Genomic DNA, 12,636 nt, shown 5'->3' on the forward strand with positions numbered 1-12,636 from the left:
GAAATTTATGAAGCTTAGCCTCCTTGTATATGATGAAATTCTAAATCTCCATCCTGATCATTAGCTTGAAACCAACTTCAACTGGCCCAAAAGAGCCTCAGGAGTTTAATTCATAATTTAGTTTTTAATTGGCTCACCTTTTTTCCTCAGTGCTCTGTTAAACCTATCTGTCAGACACACACCCGTATTCCTATGTCTCTGCACTGTAAAGGGCTGAAGAGTACATGCTTTGCATGTGAAGATCTCAAGGTCTGGCCCTGACATCTCCAGGTATTTCTGAGAAAGACTCAGGTAGGCTTGAAATCCTGGAGAGCCACTGCCAGCCAATGCAGAGCAGGAGTGGCTAGACTTCAGGCTTTCAGAACCTACATTGTTGTCGTTTTACTAACCTCCCCCCCCACCCCGCCAAGATCCTGAGCCATCACTTCTTGCACAAAACTGAGCAAGGTGCAAATGACATTTGTTTGCCATTAAATAATTCTTAGCCTGGGGATTTGTTTTGAGTGTCAGAACTGAATAGAGCACACAGCCCTTCCACACAAACCCCCACTCCTAGTCATCCCAAACTCTCTTCACTTCAGCAATATTATTTACAGCAGGGGAAAATAATTTATCTGCTGTCAGAAATTCAAAAAAGCCTTGCTGATCTACTGGAAATTACTTAGAGATCTACTGTAGATTCAGATCTACCTTCTGCCCAACCCTTGTGCAGAGAATTACCAAGTTTGATGGACCAATGATCTGACTTGGTATATGGTGCAACTCCTATAATGGTATTCTTCTTCTTATTGTTTATATGAATATTTATATGCTGCCCTCATCTTATGGCCACAGATAAAACAAGTACACACTTAAAAGAAAATATATTTAAAATCACAACAGCTATAAAGTGCAACTTCATTAAAAAAAGTGCAATGGGAAAACTCACCAAATTCATCAGAACAATTCTACCGCTTTCCTGAATATTGGTGAAAGAGTTGGGTCTTTACCTATGTAAAGTAATGGAGTGAGCTGGCAAGATAAACCCCAGTGTGGTAGGAGTTCCATATACCACTGGAAAAGCCCTTCCTCAGGTTCCAGGCTTTGTATCTCATCCAATGCAGGGACCATTAGGAGGGCCTCATTTGCTGACTTAAGGAGACAGGAGAGTCAATATGGGAAAAGACACTTTTTTATCTAGCAGCTGGATAATGGGGACCATGACATTCATTAATGTTTTGGCATGTGATGAAAGGAAAGGAGTCTCTCTGACTTGCCTTTATTTCAATATAAGTAGCCACTCTCAACCCTCCAAATAAGTTCACAGCAGCTGAGCCCCATAGCCAATGAAAGACTGCATTTCTTTCTTACATCTCTCACTCTTTGGCAGTGGAATTCAGCTGCCCTGATGATGAGCACTACATAATCTGCTCTATGCCGAATCAGCCCAGTACAAAATTGTACTTTACCCATTTTCTCTGGGGTACTTATCCTGCATCTATTAGATGGGTGTATTGATTCAATGAGTTTGTATATTTTTCCTGTACTTCCGCTGTGTGCTAATCTTGCTGTTCAGTTCTGGTTGCCAGATGGAATGAGCAGCTTTTTGAAATCAACAAAGCAGGCAAATGTTTCCCCTTTCCCCTTGGTTTTTTTTTAAATATGGTTGTTAATAAGCACTTACAAGGTAAAATGAATTTATTCATCCTTTCCTGCCAAAGGGGAAAACAAAGGTTGGCTGTCATGGATTTGGGTGTTCTATGTAGCCCAGCAAGTTGTCAGTAGTGCAAACCTGCTTCAAATCTGTGAATGAGATACAGAGGTTAGGCATCTCAAAAACAATGTTTCTTCCCCCCCCTCTCTGTATTGCTTTTGTACAAACATGGTCTCTCTCAAAGCATAATGAAATAAGGGTGATGAAACTGATCAAGTGAATCCTGAAGCTTTTTGTACAATAACTCACACCATTCTGTCAAGCTCCCTGATAAAAAGATCTGAATAGCTAATGTCCTTTTTATGCTTCCATTTGATTTTCTTTCTGTTTCTCTCTTTACCTTTCAAGGATTGTGGAGAAAGGAACAAAAGGGATATACATCTCCATGTGAAGTTATGCAAAGCCTGAAGCCCTTCTTTAGTTGCTTGGCTGCAATCCTCCAGAGGACCGAAAAGGGGACCTTGTAAACGCCTCCGAACTCTGCACTTTCTTCACCACCTGCCTTGGAATGGATACTGGAGTAGACTGGAAATCTTGACAGAAAAGCGACAGGGAAGAGAACCATGGTTTGTCCCCTCCAGAAGACCACTGATCAATTTCCCCTTTCAGTATTGGCCCTTTGAAGGTTATTCCTCTCCCCTCTCCAGAGTTCAATGTGGAACCAGTCTCCAAGCCAGCAAAGCTAAGTGATTTTGATGACAAGAGTCCCTGATCTCCATGGGTCTTTAGGTTGGAAGGGTTGAGTTTCAAGGGGTCTTTGGCAATGATTGGGAAGAACTGGGGATCTTTGTGCATGGAGCAACTCTCCTTCTGTCTATTCCTGAGTGTCTGCTGTGACTGGTGGTATCATCCAGTCAGCTCAGCTAAACCGAAAGGTCAAGGACATCCCCACATGAACTCTATCCGTCTTGATGGGGATATCACCCTTGGAGGCCTCTTCCCTGTCCATGGGAGGGGCTCCGAGGGCAAGGCATGTGGTGAGCTGAAGAAAGAGAAGGGGATTCACCGCCTAGAGGCTATGCTTTTTGCTCTGGATCGCATCAACAACGATCCTGACTTACTCCCCAATATCACCTTGGGGGCTCGCATCCTTGACACCTGCTCTCGAGATACCCATGCCTTGGAACAGTCCCTCACCTTTGTCCAGGCCTTGATTGAGAAGGACAGCACAGAGGTGCGCTGTGTCAATGGTGGGCCACCTATCATCACCAAGCCAGAGCGTGTGGTTGGGGTGATTGGCGCTTCTGGCAGCTCCGTCTCCATCATGGTGGCCAACATATTGCGCCTCTTCAAGGTAAGTGAGTGTGAGCTTCCTCTTCTCTTTTTCCACCTCCTCCTTTCACTGCACAGGATCATTTGCAATTCAATCCTTTTTCTCCTTCCCGCTGCAGCTGCTAAAATCACCACCAGCGACTGTTAAGTGGAAAAAACATTAAAGTAGTTTTTACAATAATTATACAGGCTAAGTTCTTGCTCCCTGGCGGGGAAAAGGGAGGAGAACAGAATCTCTTTCTGCGTCTCTGTGGGTGTTTAAAGAGCTCCCTGTCTCCCTTGGGGAGGCTGACCCTTCCTCTCCCTTCCAACCATGATATTTTGAGCAGCGTTTCTCCCCTCCCCCCTTCTGCATCTGCCACTTGTGTGAGGGAAAGCTGGTGAGCCGATGCCATTAGATATTGTGGGGAGGGCGTTCTTCAGCGTGGAGAAGGGTGGAGGGAATTATATGGTTCATTTTACAGCTGAGAAGAATATTCATGCTGCGCGTATCCCAGAAGCTGCTGTGGGAGGGTGAGGGGGTGTGGAGAATGAGAGACTTGCTCCGTGGAAGCGTTTATAAACCAGCATGAGGGGAAATGCCTTCTTCTAATGCACGTGGTAATTTCTAACCCTGGGGGGATGCAGTTGGCACTAGGGGCATGTGACAGACATCTCCCTGGCCTAATTTACCTCAGAATATCCAGCACTAGGCTACCCAGAAGAATTATCCCATACCTCTCATTCCAAAAATTCTCAGTCACATTGACAGCAACATATACCCCTCACTACAATTTTGTTTAAAAAAATAGCGCTGGGTGGAATTGCAAAGTGTATCATGAGAGGGTGTGTGTTCCTCTTAAGAAAAAATGATTGTGTTCATGGAATTACTACTCATGTGGCAGACTTGCTGTGTAAGGCAGCACACCTGACATTGCTGATGTGTTTTAAATTCCAATGTAAACCAGTGGTTTCTGTACTGTAATACCAGTATCTATGGGTCTAATGGGAGCAAGTGGCATTTGGCAAATTTCATATCAGGAATGGGAAACACTTTTCAACCTGAGGGTCAAATGCCTTTCTGATCAACCTTCTGAGGGCTGCATGCCACTGGAGGCTGCCCTTTCACCAGAGGCAAAAGTGGGCACAGCAATGAATGTAAAATTTTGCCTTTATGCAGTATGCTTTCTCCACATGGGGTGCGGGTGGAACTGTGGGTTAAACCACAGAGCCTAGGACTTGCTGATCAGAAGGTTGGCGGTTTGAATCCCAGCGGTGGGGTAAGCTCCCGTTGCTCGGTCCCAGCTCCGGCCAACCTAGCAGTTTGAAAGCACATCAAGTGCAAGTAGATAAATAGGTACCGCTCCGGCAGGAAGGTAAAAGGCGTTTCTGTGCGCTGCTGTGGTTCGCCAGAAGTGGCTTAGTCATGCTGGCCACATGACCCGGAAGCTGTACGTCGGCTCCCTCAGCCAATAAAGCGAGATGAGTGCTGCAACCCCAGAGTCGGTCACGACTGGACCTAATGATCAGTGGTCCCTTTACCTTTACCTTCTCCACATACTCTCAGAAAACCCTCCCTGCTTCCATCCAGGGAAGCAAGAGGATCTGTCAGAGTTCAAGCACACATTCCAGCCAGGCACTCGAGGAGGGTGTGAGGCAAGGCCGGGGGGGGGGGATGTGGTATGGTCTGGAGAAAGTCCCAAGGGCCAGCCTGTGAGCCCTGGAGGGTCACATTCAGCCCTGAAGCCTGACGTTCCCTGCCCTTGTTTTAGCTTAATAGTCATGAACCCCTGTTACACAAATGTCTGTGTGGAGTTTGGGTGTGGATTGTGTAATGGATACGATGGGTTCAGTGCCTGACCTCTCAGCCCTTCATTTAAAGGTTTTAATACTACTTGTTAATTTGGTCAGGGACGCGGGTGACACTGTGGGTTAAACCACAGAGCCTAGGACTTGCCGATCAGAAGGTCGGCGGTTCAGATCCCCATGACGGGGTGAGCTCCCGTTGTTTGGTCCCAGCTCCTGCCAACCTAGCAGTTCAAAAGCACATCAAAGTGCAAGTAGATAAATAGGTACCGCTCCGGTGGGAAGGTAAACGGTGTTTTTGTGTGCTGCTCTGGTTCACCAGAAGCGGCTTAGTCATGCTGGCCACATGACCCGGAAGCTGCACGCCGGTTCCCTCGGCCAATAAAGCGAGATGAGCGCCGCAACCCCAGAGTCGGTCACGACTGGACCTAATGGTCAGGGGTCCCTTTACCTTTTACCTTTATTGATTTGGTCAGTGGACAGTGGTCAGTTGATTTCCTGCCACGTTCTCCTTCTGTGTTGGAGTTGTCATTCTGTCTAATTCCTTAAGGCAGCTGCTCTTGAGCTCTTTTCCAGTTTGGCACTGGAACTGTGTTTGTATGTATCAGTGGCACTCTTAGGTATGGGCTCCAGAGTAGAAGATCAGAGTAGTGCCACTTCACTGGATGATGCGGGTGAGGAGGCATCTGTAGCAGCATGGGGAAATGTGCTGTGAATCACTGTGCCAGCCAAGGCTGAAGCTACCCACCATCTGCCTCCCCCCAGAATGGTTCTGGACTCCATGTGGGAGGAGAGCAGAATGGCCAGGGTGGTATGAGAGAGGGGGAGAGCAGCCAGGCACCTTATCCAGGAAGCGCTCACATTTGACAGAAAATCTGGTGTGTGTTGAAGGGATGGCACCTCTCAGCCTCAGGGAGAGGTTGGTCCTAATAAGGTCCACTGTTGCTCTTGACTCTTTCTGGTGGAGTGACATAGCTACCTGCAACTTTAGTAACCCTCGGGATGTGGAATACATTCTTTCTTTGAATAGAATTATTTTTCTCTTTTTACTCTGAATTGTAGGTTGCCAGAGGTTTCCTGTGACAAGGCTAGATCTTTCCACACCTACAGACTGCTGAACTGGTTGCTTAGGAGTACAATTCCACGTAGATGTCTTTGTGGTTCAGCTGAACTAGGCAATACTTGCATGAAACATGCCCAGATGTTTCATTCTCAGTAGCAACATTTTATACATTTGGGCAAATGCTCAGGTGCATTCAGCAAGTCACATAAATACTTTCCCATGGCTGCAAATGCCAGAAGCAGCCACTTTCCATCCCCAAAGGGGATGAACTTTTGTAATGAGTAACATTACTGTGGCTGCAGTGGCTCTAAGGACCATTCAGGAAAACTGGCAAAGACTTTTCTCTTCCGCCAGCTTCAAGTGCTGAGGACCTTGGTGAGTTCCTATGCTGTGGATTAGAACTCCCTCGTTGAATGCTTGTTTCAAGGGTATCATTTTTATTAATATTGTTCTTTATGTATTCTGAAGATGTCAGACAAAGAAATATTAAAATATTAGCATTTCTATTTACTGCCTCTATTTGCATATGAAAACAAGACACAGGGTGCAAGCATCATTTGTTACTAACAGAGTAATTCCAAGCATATGCACTCAGAAGGAAGTCTGATTGATGTCAATGGGATTTACTGCCAGGTAAATGTGCAGAAGACTGCAGACTTCCTCTCTCTAGAAGTAAGAGAAGTAAACAAACAAATAATAATTTGATACCTTTTGACATATGTATTGTGTCCTGAGCTTTTGTAGGCATGAGTTTACTTTATTATTTGCATGAAATCTTTATGTGTGTAAGTCTACTGAAGCCGAGAGCCTGTGAAATGTCAGAACATACATTTCCCAGTCTTTCACCATGCTATTAGTCACCTGTACAGAACACATCCAGGGTGTTTGCAGAGTCTTTTTGGGAGGGTGGATACCTTTCCTGGTTTGAGAAGCAACTGGATTTTGCTGTGTTGCAATCTATTTTCTCTGGCACTGAACCAACATAACGTAGTGGTTAGAGTGTTGGACTAGGACCAGGGAGACCAGGGTTCAAATCCCCACTTGGCCATGAAGCTCACTGGATGACCTTGGCCATTAATTGCCTCTCAGACTAACCTATGTCACAGGGTTGTTGTTGGAGTTAAATGAGAAGAAGAGAGCCATGTACACACACACACACACACACACACACACACACACACACACACGCTTAATTGAATGAAGTATGAAAAACTTGGGGTGATGAGAAAAATGTCCTTCTTACCTTCCTTAAATGGACCCCTGTAGAGCATGTAAGCCCCTTCCTAGCTGCAAATAGTCAATGTCTCCTGCTGATCATGCTTTCAGAATTAGTTCTATTCCATGGATCCAGTAAAAGCTTACTCCCAAATTTTCCTTTAGCTGAAAAGTTAGGCAGTTTATGTTGTAAGTGGGAAGTGTTCATAGATCTGCGTTGATTCTTGCTGTGAGGTTCCAAAGTGCATGGATTTGTTAGACTCTAAACTGAGAGGTCAAGAAGCACACACCTCACCTTCAAACCTATCCTCTTTCGGCATTGCAGTGATGTGAGAAACTGTTTGAGGGAAGTTTGATGTTCCTTCTTTAATAGGCATTTTGTTGCATTGTTCACAGTGCTGCTTAATTTTTTATTTGGCAGACATACCACCCTGTGATCTAATTTACCTGATAAACAAAGCAGGCTAGAGTCTGGTGTCTGGCTAGTGGGCTGTATTCACATACGCACATAGGTGTATTCTCAAGAATGCCACGGGAGGTGATGCAAAATGCAGGAAGCAGAAGCATTTTTAGCACAGCAAGTCTCCATAGTATCTTAGACAGAGTGAGCCATTTTGCCAGGTGTCAGAGAAGTTCGAAGGCAAATCCATCAAGATAAAATCCTTTGGATGGAAACTTACCCCATACATGTGCTGTGGATTAATGTCCTTGTAAATTGTGTCTCACAGTTCCATTGTGGTGGAAACAACAGCTGTAATGCAGTGGTAAATTCTGAAGTGGAGGAACCCTCCATAGTCATGCCCCCAGGGAGACAGAGAATTCATAGCCATGTCACTGTATGGATCCATATGTTAGGAATACAAATATTATTAATTTGTGTCGGTGAAGCCATTAAAAAAAATCAAAATGCATAACACAGAATAAAATGCTTTACACAGTTAAAGTGATGATTAAAACCATGCATTTTGTCAGATAAGAGTTTGCTTCCTGAAGAATTTAATTTATAATCCCCACAAACCTTTCCCCTTAAAATTGCCACTCTAAAGGCAAAACAGGCCACTTTTCAGAGGTGTAGGGGCACCTGCCTCTAATAAAAAGTTAATCAAATATCCAATTGATTTCCCAACTGGGATATTTAAATGTTTGAACTAGGCTGCTCTTATATTATTGTAGATTGGGCAAACCTGTAAATAGTGAGGTAAATCTTCAGTATCTGTCCTCCAAACCTCCAAGCTTATAATCCTGGCTAATACTGCCCCAGCAGATGATGCCATCACTCCTAGTGTGGAAGAGGAATCAGAGCGGCATTTCCTGAGGTTCCTGCTGGCTGCAGGAGAGATATCTGTAAAAAATTGCCTCGCCATGTGGTCTGCTTCATATGTTTATATACATCAGGTGTGAGGATCCTTTGGCCCTCCAGATGTTTCTGGATGTCATGAACTGACATTAGGCCTGACACTCAGCCAAGTCTGTGGAGATGAAAATCTTCCAAGTCTGTTTTTGATAATAAAGAGGTAATGCCAACTTTGGACTGTGTGAGGAGTGGCTGGCACACTCTGTGACACCAGCAAACAGACCCCACCCACTCTCAGACCCCACCCAGTCCAAAGCTGTCTCTTTCTTCCCTTGCTAAAGCTGTGCTTGCCCCATCCTTTAAAGCAGGAACCAAGGGAGTATGTCACTCGCTGGATCAATGCCTTAGCTTGCTTAGCCAGACATACCACCTGCTCTGCCTTTAGCTGTTGCATTGACTATGTAGTGCACTGATATGAGCATTAAAGTTTTTGGCAGAAACCACAATCTGAGTTTGTGCTCTTCATCCAGTGAGAGACAGGATATTAGAGGGAGTAAAGTGTGTGCTAATTGAATACTCCTTTTGCTTGCTGTATGCATACATAGTTGCAAAGTTCTTGCATCCACATGCAAACTAGTATAAGATATGGAGCTGCCTTGCTATATCTTTTGTTGTCGTGCGTTCTTTTTGGAAGTGCTATCAGCCATTTCAAATAGTTCTGCTCTGAATGGATACTTACAAGACTGAAAGTACAAAGGGCTGCAAAATAGGAAAAATCCAGATGACTCTTTCACAGTGGGTCGTTTAAAGCATTTGAAAGAGTTCTGGTGGGCAGTGGAGTTTTCATCGATTCAACTCTTACTATTGCATAAATTCTTTGAAGGTCACAGCCACTGTTGAATGAAACACCCCTTTTCATTGTGTTCTCCGAATTGTTTGGCAGATGGGGATACTTTTTACAATTGGTGACCCTTTGTGGGAGAGGGAGCAAGTACATATAAAACCTTTCTAAATAACAAGGTAGATTATGCCGTTGTTATGGATGCCAGTGTTAGACCTGCCTATGTCAGGCCCACCTTGCAAAAAGCACTCCAGAGGAGGGAGAGCAAGAGAACGCTTCCAGATAGTATGTTTTTTTGAAATGAGTTTTAGGGGTTCTGAGATGCAGCATGTCCGACATCTTCAAACTATGTAGGGACTGTACTCTATTTATTATGATGATTTATTGAATTTGTTAGTTGCTTTATCTTGCCCAGGGCAACCCAAAGTGATTTACAACCCAAGTCTCTTGGGAGCTGGGAATATTGCCATGGGCTCTAGAACAAAGCTTATGGGGAATGGGTGAAGTTAGCTATAGCCAGGTGTGCCAACTCTAGGTGGCTGACATGTCTCCAGCCCCCTTAATCTTTGTTGGAAAGGGGACTGTTGTGCATCACACACATGCAATGTCACACGCACCACACATAGGTGCAGCCAGCTCCAGCAAAGCGCTCAACCTTCTCTGGATGATGTGATGCCACTTGTGTGTCGCTCACATGACATCACATGCACATGAAACGCATCACCACCCCAATCTTGGGGACAACCTGGCGCCTCTGACTCTAGTTGATAATATTTTAAAATTTAAATAATAATGTTTAAATTAAAATTCAATATGTTCTTTGCATACCAGCATATAAGTACCCTTCTAAAAGGAGGAAAAGAAAATGTCCCTGCCTCCTACCCCCACTGGAACATTTCTGACACAGGAGCAGTGGCAGCAGAAACACCGAGAGCCAGTGTGGTGTAGTGGTTAAGAGAGGTAGACTCGTAATCTGGTGAACCGGGTTCACATCTCCGATCCTCCACACGCAGCTGCTGGGTAACCTTGGGCCAGTCACAATTCTCTGAAGTCTCTCAGCCCCACTCATCCCACAGAGTGTTTGTTGTGGGGGAGGAAGGGAAAGGAGAATGGTAGCCGCTTTGAGACTCCTTTGGGTAGTGATAAAGTGGGATATCAAATTCAAACTCTTCTTCTTCTTCTTCCTTGCAGGGGAAAAGTGTGAGTATGTGAAATTCTCAGCATATCAGCAGAACAGAGCTAGCCATAGTGTGGGGACTATATACAGTGGTGCGGCTAAGTAATTTTAGACTCTGGACTTAATGGTCTTCTGGCTCCGCTTCTTTAGATGATAATGTGTATTACTTCACACTTCCTTCCAAATGTGAGAAGCCAGCCCTGCTGCATTTGGAGGCTCACCAATTCATTTTGCTGAGTGGGGCTCTGGATATTTGCCCCAAAGTCCTGACCTGATGGCACTATGACCAGATACTGTATTAGTAGTGTAGAATGGAGCTAGTGCTGGTAAAGTGTCAGCAAAACAAAGCACCTTGCTATTTGTTCCTGTGCCCTAAAATCAGGTGCATGTGTGTATGTGAGGAAGCTGCCAAATGGATGCAGTGCTGGTGCTGTTATTATTATTAATTGCCTTCCTGCCCCCAGGGTTATAGCTAATATAAAACAAGCAATATGGAAACAACCACACATATGAAAGCATTAATTAAAACAGAAAAAAGCAAATATAAAGGATGAAATTTAGAATCCAGCAAAAGCCAGGCAGAAAAAAATAATGTTTACAGCGCACCTAAAGTTAGGTAAAGATGGAGCAGTCTGACCTCTCTCCAGAGGGAGTTCACAGCTGGGGGGCTGCAGCAGGAAAAACCCTGTCTCAAGTAGGGAGAGGAGGATCTGTCAATTTCATTTTTCCAGTCTTGAGTTCAATTTTCCACATTTTGCAGCCATCTGTAATTTTTTTTAAAAAAAATCTGCATGAAAGTCTATCAGCATTTTAATTTTTATCTGCAGTTTTGACTGCATTCCAATGTAGGTAAGTTCAGCTTGTTGGGGTACATTGTTGTTATTTGTGCTCCTGACAATATATCTGGAATGAGCACAGGATATGCGAGCAATCTATGGCAAGCAGCTGTGCATTTGATAGGAAAGAGCAAGTTGAGTGTGACATTAAGAGAGTCCTGCCGTTCAGTGGATTGTCTTACAGAGGCTGAGTTGTAACTTACTATGCTGATGTGGTGCTCAGCAAGAATAAGCAGTATGTTGTATGTGCTGCGACTGAGAGATTAATGCTGCCCTCTCCTAACTTAGTCTGAACAGGAAAGATGGATAAGAAAGGTGGGTGATGGGGAGGGAGGAATATCTGTCTAGCCTTATAACAAGATGGTTGGGAAATGAGGGGTGAGTTGGGGTGTGTAAAAAAATGCTCCCCCTTTGAAGAAGGGTTGACATTCTGTGTTGGGATATTTCCGTTCCACCTTAAAAGGGAGCAGGCTTTGTGAGTCACAGAGTCTGTGCATGTCCTGTTCACAGGATGTTTATGTTTGCTATTGCTTTCGTTCTCTCTGTCTGTCGAAGACACTGACGCAGAACAGTCATGTCTTTCTTTGTTCTGATCAACGCTGAATAAAAGCTTGAAAATAATGCTCTCCTGGGTGCGACTTTTGCTGTGCATTATCTGCTGATAAGAGTGTGCATGAGCCCTGGAATTTCCAGGAAACTTGTGTCGCTAATAGCTCATACTGCGTGACTACCAGAGGTCGATGGATCGTCCGGCAGCCGGCTTGGGGGCCATGATGGACTTTATCTCCCTGGCAGTATCCCAACATTCTGAGGGGCATGAGCACTTACTTTATGTTGGCTACTATGATTAAATGCTAAATGGATAATTAACACGATTCAAACTGAGAGGGAGTGCCCAATTTCTGCTACATTGTTGCAAAGAGCATTTTAGGGAACTTGTCCCAGGTTGCACAGTGAATATGTGGCAGGAGTGGAACTGAGCCACATAAATAATCCAACAGCCAATGGGAACACTCTTTCATCCAGTTGAATTAGTTGCTAATGGTGAATGACGACTCTTTCTTTCATAAAAATATGACCTGATGATAAATCTCAACCATCTTTCACTTCCGTTGTAATGTTAAGATATGTTCAGAAGCCTCTGCGTGATTGTCTTGTACAGACTAATGCTCTCAACTTATCTGCTTTCCAACCCGTTAATAGATAGTATATGAAACCATATTAATATATATCATCCTGACACCAGATATTGCAGATGATTGGATAATGGGGCTGCGGATTATACACCCAAAGTGTGAAATCACATCTTCTCTCAGTTCCTAATAGCTGAATGATTGCCATAGCTTGACACGTTTATCATTCAGAACAGAGGCAGCTACCTGCTAAGTAGTCATGGTACAGACTCTATTGCCAAACAAATAGGAATACTGTAAAGTGTGATTGGTTGATGCAACGTGAGA

The 12,636-nt window shown here is 44.3% G+C and overlaps 1 protein-coding gene across 2 annotated transcripts in view; it reads left to right on the plus strand.

Moving 5' to 3' along the window:
• Positions 1-12,636, plus strand: part of GRM4 (glutamate metabotropic receptor 4) — a 318,705-nt gene that overhangs the window by 49,351 nt on the left and 256,718 nt on the right. Inside the window, exon 2 of one of the 2 annotated variants that reach the window (XM_081195813.1) lies at positions 2,042-2,987. In XM_081195813.1, coding sequence (XP_081051939.1) covers positions 2,457-2,987 — 531 coding nt within the window. In that variant the 5' untranslated portion in view covers positions 2,042-2,456. Of the gene's footprint in view, positions 1-2,041; positions 2,988-12,636 lie in introns of those variants that run through there. The other variant, XM_081195814.1, reaches the window with a different exon arrangement.

The sequence above is a fragment of the Podarcis bocagei genome (assembly GCF_964188305.1).
Source record: "Podarcis bocagei genome assembly, chromosome: 5".
In the NCBI taxonomy this organism is placed as follows: domain Eukaryota; kingdom Metazoa; phylum Chordata; class Lepidosauria; order Squamata; family Lacertidae; genus Podarcis; species Podarcis bocagei.